The 14,776-nt window shown below is 62.3% G+C and overlaps 1 protein-coding gene across 1 annotated transcript; it reads left to right on the top strand.

Moving 5' to 3' along the window:
- The first annotated feature begins 4,397 nt into the window (after positions 1 to 4,397).
- BCAM (basal cell adhesion molecule (Lutheran blood group)) lies at positions 4,398 to 14,228 on the top strand. Its single transcript, XM_023245130.2, has 15 exons — positions 4,398 to 4,551; positions 6,547 to 6,668; positions 7,266 to 7,494; positions 7,587 to 7,657; positions 7,876 to 7,972; positions 8,068 to 8,250; positions 8,717 to 8,853; positions 9,222 to 9,378; positions 11,406 to 11,521; positions 11,630 to 11,771; positions 11,964 to 12,100; positions 12,285 to 12,429; positions 12,534 to 12,678; positions 13,516 to 13,633; positions 13,750 to 14,228. The coding sequence occupies exons 1-15, from the start codon at positions 4,470 to 4,472 to the stop codon at positions 13,753 to 13,755; spliced, it is 1,887 nt and encodes a 628-aa protein (XP_023100898.2). The 5' UTR covers positions 4,398 to 4,469; the 3' UTR covers positions 13,756 to 14,228.
- Positions 14,229 to 14,776: the final 548 nt, after the last annotated feature.

Here is a 14,776-nt window from a genome sequence, read left to right as displayed (position 1 = left end):
AAGGGACCTAGACCTCCCCCCCCCCCCCCCCGCCTCAGTGGAGCATCAAGGTGGGGCTGTAGCATATGGAACAAGAGATACCGTCGCAGGCATCTTAGGAAAATAGAACATGTCCCAGAGAAACCAGTCCCCGCTTTTTGGCATTATTAGTTCCCGATTCGAAGCATAGCAGGACGGGGGCAGCTGGGTGGCTCCGTCAGTTGAGCATCCAACCCTTTGGTTTCAGCCCAGATCATGATCTCACGGTTCGCGAGTTCGAGCCCCACGTCGGGCTCGGTGCTGACAGCTCAGAGCGGGGAGCCCGCTTCGGATTCTGCGTCTCCCTCGCTCTCTGCCCCTCCCCCACTCACGTTCTGTTTCTCCCAAAGATGAATACATGTCGAACACTTTTAGGAAGAGCGTGTGACTCTCGACCTCAGGATTGTGAGCTCAGCCTCCACATTGGGTGCAGAGATTACTTGAAGATAAATAAATAGAAAACGTTTTTTTTTTTTTAAAGTTCTTATCTAAACTTTCCCTGCACAGCTAACTCTTGCTGTCCAACCCCAAATGCACACACAGTGACCTCCAAGACAACACAGACTCCCGATGCTCCAGACGCAAATCTGGAATGACGGGGGAATCATCATTCCCCTCCAAACGTATCCTGATCCTGTGCTGCCCAAGCTGTGAACTAGTTTAAAGTGGACCATCACACAGTGTGTGTACAATGACGGACACACTGGTCCCCCTTATCCACGAGGGGGACGGTTCCAAGACCCCGACCGGATGCCTGCAACCACAGAGGGTATCGAACGGCAGCCATACTTCATGCTTTTGACTAGCGACTTAGTGCGTGGATGTCTGGACAAACCTACGACACAGTTTAATTCACAAGCTAGGTACACTAAGATATGAGCCACACCTAACGACGAAAAAGAAGAGTGAAAACAATCTACGGTGATCAAAGTTACGTGACTGTGGTCTCTCCCTGGGAATACCTTCTGTACTGTAACTCGCCCTTCTTGTGATGACGGGAGACGATGGAAGGCCCGCGGAATAAGCTGAAGCCAGGGGAATGACTTAAGCGTGAGGACACAAACTTGGGCTACACCTGCCCTTCCTAAATGGACTTCAAAAGGAGAATCATCTGCTTCCAGGGCCACTGTTGAGGGCAAGCAACCTGGAAAGGGAAGCTGAGGATGGGGGGGGGGGGCTGTAGAGGAAAAATGAGGCTTGTTCATGACAACGCGTAAGTGGTGACACCAGGGGCACCTGGGAGGTTCAGTCCATTGCACGGCAGACTCTTTCTCGATTTCGGCTCAGGTCATGAACCCAAGGTCACGGGAGGGAGCCTCGTGTCGGGCTCCCTCTGCACCCCCTCCTGCTCTCTCCCTAAAACACAATGAAATGAATAAAATGTGGGGGCGCCTGGGTAGCTCAGTCGGTTAAGCGGCCAACTCTCCCATTTCGGCTCAGGTCATGATCTCAACAGTTTGTGAGTTCGAGCCCGGCATCGGGCTCTGCACTCACACCACAGAGCCTGCTTGGGATTTCTCTCTCTCTCTCTCTCTTTCTCTCAAAAATAAATAAACATTTAAAAAATTAAATAACTATGCCACTGAATTTCCAAAGTGTACCAATTTTTTTTTTACTGTGCTTCAAATACATAGAAAAAAATAGTTATAAAAAAATAAATAAATATGAAATGTGTACTATATACACATGAGACAGGAAGGATGGGACTGGGAAATTCGTTTATTCCATTCGTATTTACTCTGTTCCTCCTGCCAAGCACTGTTCTAGGCGCTGGAGATTCGGTGGTAAACAGAACAAAGTTTCGGTTCTCTTAGGGCTTATGTTCTACGCAAGACAAACAATAAAACATAAGCATGTTGCATCAGTGCTATGGAGGGAAAATGTAGTAAGATAAGGGAAATGAGGAATGGCTGGGATAGCAGGAATTGCTATTTGAAATAAGATGGTCAAGGGAAACTGATGAGGGTGACGTTGGAGAAGAGTTCTGAAGCCAGCAAAGGAGGGAGCTGTGTGGACAAGAATGTCCCGGCAGACGGAGGAGCAAGTGCAAAGGTCCTGAGGCCAGCGCACGGCTGGCATCGGAGGAATGGCACGGAAGCAAAGTGGCCAGTGTGGCAAGAGCAGAGCTAGCAAAGGGGAAGAGAAAGAACGATGGGGTCAGGGAGGTACCAAGGATTGAGGACCTGGTGAGCCATGGAGTAGACTTTAGCTTTTACTTTGGGAGGAACCCTGGAATGATTCTGAGCAGAAGAGTGATGTGGGTTGACTCCCATTTTAACGGGATCCCTCCGGCTGTTTTGTGGGAAGAAATTGTAGGGGATGAGGGCAGATGACGTTAGGGTACCCGTTTCTGCAGGTCTGTGAGGGACTGTGGCTGGTATTTATGCCTTCCCTCCCTCATTCACACTCCACACCAGTCCTTCTCTCCACCTAGACCCTTGGCTGGTTGGATTCTTGAGGAAGATGGACGGATGAGTGCCTACTAGGGTCCAGCCCAAGCAACAGGGGCACGAGCTGGGGAGTGGGTGTCGGGGGTCGCAGTGTGTGAGCTGGTCCCAGGGAGCCCTTGAAGGTGTATTTGTCCAGGAGTGAGTGTGAATTTTTAATGTTTATTTATTTTTGAGAAAAAGAGAGAGAGACAGAGCACTCACGGGGGAAGGGCAGAGAAGAGACGGAAACACAGAACCTGAAGCAGGCTCCAGGCTGTCAGCACAGAGCTCAACACGGGGCTCAACACGGGACTTGGCACGGGGCTCGGCACGGGGCTCGAACCCACAAACCGCAAGATCTTGACCGGAGCCAAAGTCAGATGCTTAACCGACTGAGCCACCCAGGCACCCCATGTCCATGAGTGACTTTGTATCATGTGTCCTGCGGTGATCCAGTGAGCCCGTGTGCTCCTGCCTTTTGAGCCCTGCAAACCTTCCCTGAGCACCTGCTCTGTGTCTGGCCTTATGCTGGGGACACAGCAGTGACCAACAGAGACCGCCCCGGCCCTGCCCTCATGGATTTACAGTCCAGTGAGGGGACAGCTTAATCCCCAGAGTGGTGGTCATCTCCAGGATGACCCAGAGTGTGCAGGACTGGGGTGGGGGAGCCCAGGGGGTTGTGGGAGCCCTTGATCCAGCCAGGGAGCGGGGAGGGCATCCCGGAGGAGGCAATGGTGTGACTAACACTAAAGGGTCTCTTCTGCCGGTGTAACGGTTGCTCTCCTGTATCACCAAAGAAGAAAGTAGCACCTTGACCAGTCTGACCAACAACTCCCAAGCTGACCTGTAATTGAAGCCTTCCTTCCGTGCCTGATGGGCAAAGGCATCTTACCAGTGACCACCCCCCCCCCATTCTGACCAGTGTCCAGGGCTAGCTACTCCCTATATAACCAGTGACATTTCTCCCGCCCCCCAACCCCCACCCCCAGAGGATTTTGCCCCAGTCAGACCTGGCTTGTGAGAGGCTTTGGACAGTCTGATCTGTGACCCCCCATCTGACCTGTGACCCTTCCAACCCACAGCTCTGCTCTTCCCCCCTCCCCTCAGGTGCCCTAGCCTGCTCCCCTCCCCCTCTCACCTGCTCCCTCCAGCCTAATTCTCCTGCCCTGCCCCCCAAGGTTGTGAGGGAGTGAAGGGGAGAGGAAGGGAGGAAGGAGGGTGGCATTCCTGGGATTCCCTGGATGGGGAGAAGAGAGGGAGGGCCCTACGGAGTGGAGGAGAGCCCAGGAAAGAGCACCCCACAGCACTCGCTCTCCCCACCCCTCCCCCCATCATCACAGAGACCCGGGCTGAACTGAGGTTTGAAGGCCGTGAAATTTAAGAGATTGAACTGATGGGTTCCAGGCCACTGGTCAGACAGGAAAGCAGCCCCTAGCACGGGCTCCAGGGAAGAGCCTCACCAGGCACCCTGGAGGAAGCTGCTCTAGGCCACCGATCAGGCCGCTGGTTGTACTGGGAGAGGGGAGTGCAAGCCCCCGGTCATGCTGGGAACCACCGGTTACCCTGGGAGAGGCCAGTGCAGGCCACTCACTGGTCGTGCGGGGTCAGCTGGGTAAAAATCAACTGGGCAAGCCCCGGTCACCTGCCGTGATGACCCCTGGTCCGAATTAGGGGGGATGGCGGCCGCAGCGGGGTGGTGAGGTCACAGCCCAAGACACTGGTTAGACTGGTCGGTCAGGCCACCGCCGCGGGCACCGGTCAGCCCGAGCCAGGCAGCCCAGAGCTTGGGGGCAGAGGGAGCCCCGCTCCGGGCCCGGGCCGGGCGCTGGGAGGTCCGCTCCGGGCAGTGGGAGGTCTTGGCGGGGCGCCCGGGTTTGAGGTGGGGGGGGGGGGGACTCAAGGGGGGGGCTCGGGAGGGCGGGGCGGGGCGGGGCTGCCAGGGGCGGGGCCTGATCGCTCCCAGCCCCGCGGCCGCCGGAGCCGCAGCCCGGGCAATCGCCGCCCGCTGCCGCCGCCGCGAACATGGAGCCCCCGGACGCCCGGGCCGGGGCGCGCAGGGCCCCCAGGCTGCTGGTGCTCGCGCTCCTGCTGGGGGCGCACCCAGGTACGGCCGGGGCAGAGAGCAGGGAGCCGCTGGGGGCGGCCCCTGGGGACCCCGGGAAAGGGAAGGGGGAAGGGGATCTCCTCGACCCCAGGAAGCCAAAGGTGGGAGCCCCGGGGAGGAGGGATACGGGAGCACGGGGGATACCCTTCCCAACGAGCGAGCTGGGGACGGCCCGGCAGAGGGGCTGGGCAGACGCCGGCAGGCAGCGGGTTAGTCACCACCTGAGAAGCCAGCCCCCTCCGCGCTCGGGACCAAGGAGCGAAGGGGCCCTCAGCCCCTGGAATCGGAGTCCCGGGACTCCTGCTTCCTCAGACCCAAAGGTCCAGGCCTCCAGTGGCCGGAGTGGCTTCCCCAGGACACAGGAGACCAAAACCCCAGGGCTTCCCTCTGAAAGGTTCTCAAGTTTTGCGAGGGTCGGGGACCTTCCAGCTGGATCGCAGGGAACCACATGCGTTTGAGGCTTCCCCTGATCTGGACTCAGAGCCAGGCTCTAAAGAACTCCCCTCCCTCGCGGAAGGGCTGGAGCGCTGGCCCTGGGCAGTGACGGCGGAACAGTGTTTCCGAGTGACCGTGCCCTCTTCCTGGGGCCCAGATAAATCCACACACCTGCGTGGTGGTGGGATGGGGAGGAGGCCTTGAGGGGCTGGCAGCCAGGGACAGAGAGATCTCTCCATCCTCCTCCTGTCTGTTGCTCAGACTAGCCCCAGGCACCAGCCTGGCCCCACACCCCTCCCCTGGGACAGGCCTGGGCCAGAGGTGGGTGCCTGGGAATCCAGGCCCCTGGCACAAGCATGGCAAATAGTGGGTCCCCAGGGGCAGGGCTGGGTCAAGCTGGGCGGGGAAGGAAAGGGAGGTTCTCAGAAGTGAGAGCTGATGCCAGGATGCCAGCCCAGAGGGTGAGAGAGCATGGTTTCCCCAATGGGAACAGCTCTGTCTGCCAGGATCCTGGGACAGGAGTCCAGCCGCCCCCACTCCCGCTCCCTTCTCCCTCAGGACCCGCCATCCTGGGCCTCACGCTCGCCTAATCGGAGGGGACACACCTTATCCCCTTCCCTGCTCGGCAAAGAGGCAGAGGGGCCAAGGGGTGGGTAGGGGGATCTGGTGCCAGGCCGGGCAGGTCTGGGCCAGCCTGTCCCTCCCACATTCCTGAAACCTGCCCAGCCCTGTCCCCCCTGACCGCCCCCACACACCCATTCTGCCTCAGCTGCAGCCCCGGCCCCCGACTCCTGACAGAGACCCAGGGGCTGAGAGAGACGGAGACAGACTGTCAGGCTGACAGAGAGGCAGAGGCTGTGGGACTAGAGACGGAGACCCAGAGTGAGAGACACAGAGGCCTGGCGACGTGCCAGGCCCTGCGCAGGGTGCTGGAGGCCGAGGGATGAGCCAGAGCTGGCCCTGCCCTTGGGGGGCGGCTGGTCTAGTGGAAAGCACAAGGACAGGTGTGGTCTTACCCCAGGAGGATTGGACAGAAGCAGCCAGGGCCCTGTGTGGCCCGGGGGAGGAGCCCGTAGTCCTGTGGAGAAAGATGGAGACAAATGCTGATGGGAGGGAGGAGGGGCTGGGGTCCTGGACCCTGGGTCTGAGGGAGGAGGGCGCTGGGAGCCAGGACTCCTGGGTCTGAGGGAGGAGGGCGCTGGGAGCCAGGACTCCTGGGTCTGAGGGAGGAGGGCGCTGGGAGCCAGGACTCCTGGGTCTGAGGGAGGAGGGCGCTGGGAGCCAGGACTCCTGGGTCTGAGGGAGGAGGGCGCTGGGAGCCAGGACTCCTGGGTCTGAGGGAGGAGGGCGCTGGGAGCCAGGACTCCTGGGTCTGAGGGAGGAGGGCGCTGGGAGCCAGGACTCCTGGGTCTGAGGGAGGAGGGCGCTGGGAGCCAGGACTCCTGGGTCTGAGGGAGGAGGGCGCTGGGAGCCAGGACTCCTGGGACCTGGGGGAGGAGGGGCTCTGTCTGGAGGGCTGTCCCCAACAGAGGCAGAAAGAGCTCAGCGGCTCTCCTGCAGGTGCCCAGGCCGAGGTCCACTTAGCCGTGCCTTCCCTGGTGGAGGTGATGAAAGGGGAACCCGTCGCCCTGAACTGCACCCCCCAGGGGGCCCACGACCATTTTGTGCTGGAATGGTTCCTGGTGAGTGCTGCAGGCTGGGGGCCAGAGGGTGGCCAAGGGGCCTGGGGGTCAGGGCACCACAGGGCTGCAAAGGTGCATTCCCTCCTCAGAGCCCAAAGGACCTAAGGGCTCCATCCAGCTGCCTTTCCATTTTACAGATGGGGAAGTTGAGACCCCCGCCAGGGGAAGGACACTCCAAGGTCCCCTGGTGTCTGGGCACAGCTGAGACTAGAAAGAAGACGCCCCGTTCAGAGCGCAGGCTCCAGAGAGAGACCATTCAGAGACAGACAGGGAGATAGCGGGAGACCCCAGGGGTGCAGGACTAGAAGGAGAGAGGAAAAAAGAGGAGATAAGAGGCAGAGACACAGGGCTGGAGGGGGAGACAGAGAGAGGAAGAGAGATAAGAACAGAGTGTGATGGAGAACAAGGGACCTGGACCTGGGGAGAGGAAACCCACACGCAGGCCAGGGAACAGGGGACCGGAGGGAGGTGACAAGAGGAGGCAGGTGACCCAGAGAGCAGCAGATGGAAAAGGTCGCGGAGAGAGATAAAGAGACACTGGGGGAGGCAGGCCAGGCGGCCTGGAGCTGAGCCCCCCCCGCCCCCCGCCGCCCACAGACAGACCGCTCTGGGGTCCGCCACCGCCTGGCCTCGGCCGAGCTGCAGGGCTCCGAGCTGCAGGGCACGGTGCACGACTCTCGGGGCCGCAGCCCCCCGTACCAGCTGGACTCCCGGGGGCGCCTGGTGCTGACCGAGGCCCAGGTGGGCGACGAGCAGAACTATGTGTGCGTGGTGAAGGCGGGCGCGGCGGGCAGCGCCGAGGCCACCACGCGGCTCCACATGTTCGGTGAGTGTCTGCGGGCCCCCCCCCCCCCACGGAAGAGGTGGGTGGGCGAGAGCCCAGGAGAGGGGCTCCTGACCCGACCGTCTCCCCCACAGCAAAACCAGAGGCCACCGAGGTCTCCCCCAACAAAGGGATCCTGTCTGTGGTGGATGACTTTGCCCAGGAGGTACCTCGGGCTGGACCTCGATTCCAGGGTTGGAGGGGGAGGGGGGAGGGGGCTGGGAGGTGGGGGAGGTTTGCACTCCTGCATCCTGGGGGAGGAGAGGGCTGGGGAACCCAGACTCCTGAATCCGGAGCGAGGAGAATTCCCCAGGAAAGAGGGCCCCCTCCCCGCCCCCCTGCCACCGACCTCAGGGCCCAGGGCCACGCCTGTGTCTGCCTTAGATCGCCACCTGCAACAGCCGCAACGGGAACCCGGCCCCCCAGATCACGTGGTACCGGAACGGGCAGCGGCTGGAGGTGCCCATGGAGGTGAACTCAGGTGAGCGGGCGGGCGCGGGAGCCCAGCTGGACGCGGGACGGCGCCGGGTGGTGGCGGGGGCCTGGCTGACCCGCCGCCTCCTCCCTCTCTGCCAGCCGGCTACATGACCAGCCGCACGGTGCGGGAGGCCTCGGGCCTGCAGTCTCTCACCAGCACCCTCTACCTGCGGCTCCACAAGGCCGACCGGGACGCCAGCTTCCATTGCTCCGTGCGCTACCACCTGCCCGCGGGCCAGCACGGCCACCTGGACAGCCCTGCCTTCCGCCTCACCCTGCACTGTGAGTCCAGGCTGGTCCCCACCTCCCCGGCCGCGGCCCCCTCACCTCCCTGAGGCCTGGCCCCGCAAGCCCTCCAGGCACCCCCTCCCCGTCCTGACCTCTGACCGCCTCGAGCGCCCGGAGGCCCACAGAGCCTCGCACCCGAACCACGCCCCGCCCTCTCACACCAGCTCGGGGTCCCGGAATCCCGCACGGACCTGTCGCCCACGCCGACCTCTGACCCTTGACCTGCACTCTCAGCTCAGCTCCACCTCTGACCTCTCTGGTCGCTGATCTCAGAATAAGCGGGAACCTGAGCTATGACAGATGTGACCTCTACCCTTTGACCGACCGCAGCCTTCCCCTGGGCTGGGGCCTGACCTCTCTCCCCTAACCCCGCCCTTGCCTTTTATCCTTGACCTGACCTACCCTCGACCCTGACCGTGAGTCTGCCCTGACCCGTCTTCCCCTTTGCCCTTTCTCTTAGATCCCACGGAACACGTGCATTTCTGGGTGGACAGCCCCTCCACCACCGAGGGCTGGGTACGCGAGGGGGACTCCGTCCAGCTGTTTTGCCGGGGGGACGGCAGCCCCAACCCGGAATACACATTCTTCCGCCTTCAGGTGACTCACCCCGTCGTTCCTTTGGAAGTCCTGGCCCCTGACCTCTGTGACATATTGGCCCCCGCCAACTTCTGACCTTTCACCTGGGTGGCCCCCGGCTTAGTGAGGCGCCTGCCTGTTGACCCAGGAGCTCACAGGACCTCTGAGCCCTGACTTGAGAGAGTCCTAACCCAGCTCGATACCCAGCCGGGGTGGCCCCTGGCCTGGCAGGGCCTCTGCCCTCTTGCTTGAGTGGGCTCCGATCTAGCACGATGCTAACCCGGTGACCCCTGACTCTGACCCGGTTGACCCCGACCCAGCATGACCCCCGCCCCCACCCCCGGACCAGGGCGGCTCCTGAGCCGGGTTCCTCATCCCTGGTCACCCAGGACAAGCAGGAGGACGTGCTGAAAACAAATCTTGAGGGGAACTTGACCCTGGAGGGGGTTCAGCGGGGCCAGAGCGGGACCTACGGCTGCAGGGTGGAGGACTACGACGCTGCTGAGGACGCGGAGCTCTCCAAAACCCTGGAGCTGCGCGTGGCCTGTGAGCGTCCCAGGGGGACGGGCAGGGGGACCCCGGCACCAGCGGCCTCCTCGCCCTCACCCCCACACAGCCCCGCCGGCAACCCTTTCCACTTCTGGGGTCCTCGTCCTGGTCTGGATGGTCCCCTCTGCCCCCTGGGTGCCTGCCCCAGCCCCAGCCCCAGCCCCAGCCCCCTCCAGTCTCCCATGCGAAGCGGCCAGAGAGCTCACTCCAAAGCACACACCTGATATCCCTCCACTCTGAACCTGCCGTGGCTCCCGAGTGCCCCGATCCACCCCGGCCTTCAAGGCCCACCTGGCTGGCCGCGCCTTTGGCTGACCCATCTCCCCACCAAGGCGGTCTCCTCATCCCAGGCGAGCTCCTCTCGTCCTTTCCAGGTTAACACCCCCTGCTTTCTACCATCCACTTTCCAGCCTTCTAGAAAGCCGTCTGCGTCTCCTTGCACCTGAGCGCTGTGCAAAGGCCCTGCTCCTCCTTGGCCCTCCTTCTGCCTCCTTTCCTGGGGCTAGACCCCGTGACCAGGGTTGGGGAGACATCTATGAACGAGACAGCCCAGCCCCCACCTTCACAGAGATCTCGGTCAAGTAGGGGAGACAGGTGGTGAATGCTGAACAAGGTGCTTTGAGTAGCGATGGAGCCCCTATAGGGACTGATGCAGAGTGAGGGGATGAGGGACTGGTCAGGCGAGCGGGGACTGTTCTAGATGGAGGATGATGCAGGCTCCGTCGGTCTCCGTCCCCAGGAAGCAGATTCGGATTCAGAGAGCTGCGGGCAGGAGGTTTATGGGAAGCGCCTTGGGATCCCCACCGATGGAGGCTGGAGGGGAGGCTGGGGAGGGCACGGAAGCAGGACCGGGCAGAGGCAGAAGACTGGTCTCAGTTGTAGTCTAAAGGTCTCAGTCGGCCCTGCAGGGTGCTGGGGAGGCTGGGATGGCCCCGCTTGGGGGTAAGGGAGCTGGGCCTTTATAACCCCACACCAACCGGGCATCGCACGTGGCCTGCCCGAGGAAGGGGGCATGACCTTGAGCGAGGGGCTCTCCGCAGCTGAGGCAGTTCCCAGAGAGGGCTGACAGCTGAGGGCTGACAGCTGACATCCTTCTCAACAGCTGGGGGAGAACAAATCCTTCAGCGCTAGAGGGGAAACCTCAGTGTCCACCACGGGGGGGACAGAGAGGCCTCCCTGAGAAGGGGCCGTTTGGGAAAACCAAAGAATGGGATCAGAAACTCGAAGAGCCGGAAGAGGAGCTCCCAGGCGGGGGGAACAGCAGGTGCGAAGGCCCCGAGGCAGGACCCAACATGGCGTGCTGGAGAGAAACCAAGAGAGGAGGGTAGCTGGTGTTTGGGACAAAGGGTGGGGGTGGGGGCGTGCGGTGAGAAGTGAGGTTGAGGAGGTAGGTAGAGGTCAGACCAAGCAGGGTCCTGGGGGCTTTATCAAAGAATTTGGCCTCTATATACTGGGTAACCACTGCGAGGTTTCACACGGAGGGCAGGGCTGACGGGTGTGTGCTTCGAAAAGATCCGTCTGGCAGCTCAGGGGAGGAAGCCTGGCCAGCGGGGACACCGGCGAGGAGGTGGCTGCAAGGTGGTCCGGGCAGTCGGACCCGGACGTCAGAGACGGAGAGAAGTGGGAAGGTCCATCTCGAAGGCAGGGCACACAGGGGCTCGATGAAAAGATGGGTCGAGGGGTTTGGGTGGTCGATCCGAGAAGGAACACCTTGCCACCACCACCCCCCCCCCCCCCCCACCGGTCATGCATTAACTGTGGGCCCAGTCATCGGCTCTGGAAGAAGGTGGCTGAGATGGAGCCTGCGTTTTGGAGTTAGATGTGGGCTCGAGGCTTGGCCCGGATGGGAGCCCGGAAAGTGCGAGGAGAGAGAGAGAGGAACAGGGAGAAACACCTGACAAGCTCTTCTTCTGGTTGTGCACTCACATCTGCGCCCCCCACCCCCACCCAGTCGCCCTAGAGAGCCCCTAAGCCGAGTGGGTGAGGGTCTGGGGAAGGTGACAGTCTGTCCCCCCCCCCTCCAGACCTGGACCCCCTTGAGCTCAGCACCAGGGAGGAACTTTCCTTACCCCTGGGCAACAGCACAGCCGTGAACTGCTCCGTGCAAGGTCTGCCCACGCCTGCCCTGCGCTGGACCAAGGTGAGAGAGAGAGGAGCCCCGCGGCCTGGGGACCCCCAGCCTGCACCCTCTCCCGTCTCTCGACCCCTCCCTCACACCCGCCTGGCCGCCGCCTCCTCTCCCTGCCAGGACTCAATCCCCCTGGGGAACGGCCCCACGCTCTCTCTGAACTCCATCACCTTCGATTCTGCGGGCACCTACATCTGTGAGGCCTCCATGCCCACCGTCCCCCTCCTCAGCCGCGCCCAGAGCTTCAAGCTGCTGGTCCAAGGTTCGGGATGGGGCAGGTTTGGTGGGGGGACAGCGGGCGGGCGGCTGTGGGGGTGGGGGAGCAGGCCAAATGAGACGGGGCCACGGCTGGTGCCTCTGTCTTCTGTTCCTGTCCCCTCTGTCCTTCTCTTTCTCTCCCCCTCCTTCCCCTTCTCCGATGGGCCTCCCGCTCTCCCCCCACCGCCACCCGCAGGGCCACCAGAATTAAGGGCAGAAGAGACCCAGCCCAGGAGTGAGGGCAGCTGGAGGGAAGGAGATGAAGTCAGGCTGGTCTGCTCCGCCCGCGGCTACCCGGAGCCCAAACTCAGCTGGAGTCAACTGGGGGGCAGTGTAAGGGACCTTCCCCCCCCATCCCGAGCCCTGCGGGACCCAGGCACCCTCCCCCAAACCCCTTGGGGAATCCTGCCCTCTCCCCGATCGTGGCCAGCCACTCCCCGGGGGACTGGCCGTCTTCACCTCTGCCCTCACCCGAGCCCTTGAGCCCACGGGCCGGGGCTGACCCAAGCCTCCACAGCCAGCAGAGCCGGCCCCCGGAGGGCAGGGCTGGGTGAGCAGCTCCCTGACCCTGAAGGTGACCAGTGCCCTGAGCAGAGACGGGGTCTCCTGTGAGGCCTCCAACCCCCACGGGAACGCCCTGCACGTGTTTCACTTCGGCTCTGGTGAGGAACTTGGTGTTGGGGGGGGGGGTGTGCACAGGACCCTGGAGGGGGGACAGACAGAGCACTGCTGGCTGACCCCCTCCTCCTCCGTCCTGTCCCTGCAGTGGCGCCCCAGACTTCCCAGGCCGGAGTGGCTGTCATGGCCGTGGCCGTCAGCGTGGGCCTCCTGCTCCTTGTCGTTGCTGCCTTTTATTGCATGAGACGCAAGGGTCGCCCCGGCTGCTGCCGGCAGGGGGAGAAGGGGGCTCCGTGAGTGGCCTGCAACCCTGGGATTGACTTCTGTGACCCGCCCCCACCCCTGCACCCGACTCTGACTTCGCCTCCAACCTGAACCCCGAACCCAGCCCACGTGGCCAGCCTCAGCTCCCTCCTGTCCTCAACCCCAGACCCAAACACATCCCCGACCCTGACCCCAACCCCGACCCGCATCTCATATTCAACCCCAGACCCCGAACACATGCCCAGACAGCCCCAACCCCAAACCCGGTTTATAGCCCACCTCAACCTCTCCAACCCTCAGCGCCAGTCCCCACCACACCCCCAACCTCACTCTGAAGCCCAGTGTCTCCCTCAACTGCATCTCCGGCCCCTGCCCTCCATGCTTCCCTCGTTCCCATCCCCCCCCCCTTTTTTTTAAGTTTATTTGTTTTGAGAGAGAGAGATTGTGAGCAGGGGAGGGGCAGAGAGAGAGGGATAAAGAGAATCCCCAGCAGGCTCCGCGCTGTCAGTGCAGAGCCCGACACGGGGCTCGATCTCACGAACCGCGGGGCTCACGACCTGAGCTGAAACCAAGACTGAATCGCTTAACCGACCTGGTTCCCAGGCTCCCCACCTCATTCCCATTCCTAACTGATTTCGTCTCTATCTAACCTCTCCTGAGCCTGAGCTCACGGCCACCCTCCGCTCCAATCCGTAGCCACCTCCAGACCCATCTCCAACTCCTACAGCGTCCTGCCCACCCATCCCTAACCCCAAAGCCTTTACCACCCCCCATCCCATCCCCCAAGGCCATCCCAACCGCAAGAGCCCCATCCTCAGTCCTTCCCCCAGGCATGACCGCCTCCAACGTGCCTTCTCCTCTCCCAGGCCACCTGGGGAGCCGGAGCTGAGCCACTCAGGGTCGGAGCGGCCTGAGCAGACAGGTCTTCTCACAGGAGGCGCCTCTGGAGGAGCCAGGCATGGCAGCGGGGGCTTCGGAGATGAGGTGGGTGAGGGCCTGGGCACCCTGATGGCGGGTGGGGGGAGCTGCGGGGAGGCGGGGAGGGGTGGAACGGCCCTCGTGAGCACAGGCGCAGGCTGACCTCTCTACCTCGTCCCCAGTGCTGAGCCCAAGGGCCTCCGGGAGGCTGCACTAGCCCCGACATCAGAGAATCAGCGTCAGAGAACCAGGCCTGCTCACGCCTCCGCCCGCCCCCACCTTCCCACTTCTCCCCGGCCCTCCCTTCCCTTCCTTCCTCTGCAGGCTGGGCAGGGACCTACAGCAGCCACTGCTGCGGGGAGGGAGGGAGGGGCGGTGGGGAGGAGGGGACCTTCCTCCAGGGAATGTGACTCTCAGGCCCCAGAATAGCTCCTGGACCCAAGCCCGGGACCTGGCCCGGGACAGGACGAGGCTCCGAGGCTCCAAGGCTCTGAGGGTCGGCCGGCTCGGGCGAGTTTTACCTCCCGCCCCCGTTACCGGTCCCCCACCCCACCTGACGTCCTACTGCGTAGTCCGACACTGGATCCGGGCCCCTGCCCCCACCCCAGCTCCCATCATCTGTGGACACTGGAGTCCGGAATAAACGCTGTCTGTCACATCACGCCAGGCTGTGGGCAGAGCCTCCTGTGGGGGACGAGACGGGAAGGGGACGCAGGTGACACTCCCTGCCCCCACCCTCCTTGCAAGACCTGGGAGAAGTCTGATGTCACGGAGAAAGAATAAGAAAGAGGGTGGAAGATCGAGGCGCCAAGGGTTCAGAGGGCGCCCTCGTGGAGGATGGGGTGCTCTTCCCATAAGGAAAATTCTCAAATCTGTCTTGCAGAGCCCAGGGGAATTGAAGCTGCAGGATGGGGGGGAGCTGTGGAGGGGATGGAATCAGGGTGGAGCCGCGCCCTCCGGGGGAGGCATGGTGTTTGCAACGGAGGGTTCCCTAGGGAAGGAGGGGTGGCTTAGAGGAACCCACAGAAGGGTTTCCGGGGCAGAGAAGAGAGATAGCAAAAACAGTGAGGCCGGTTAGACTCCCTGAGGCTAAGCAAGAGCGATTTGAGAGAGAGATGGAAAGAAGGGGAGGTGGGGAAGGGGGTGGACCGCAGAAGCTCAGAGGAGATAAGAGACAGAGATCTGGGGAGAGAGAGGCAGAGACGGACA

The sequence above is a fragment of the Felis catus genome, chromosome E2 (genome assembly GCF_018350175.1).
Source record: "Felis catus isolate Fca126 chromosome E2, F.catus_Fca126_mat1.0, whole genome shotgun sequence".
Classification (NCBI taxonomy): Eukaryota; Metazoa; Chordata; class Mammalia; order Carnivora; family Felidae; genus Felis; species Felis catus.
The sequence above is the reverse complement of the archived record's forward strand: the minus strand, read 5'-3'. Positions and strand labels throughout refer to the sequence as shown.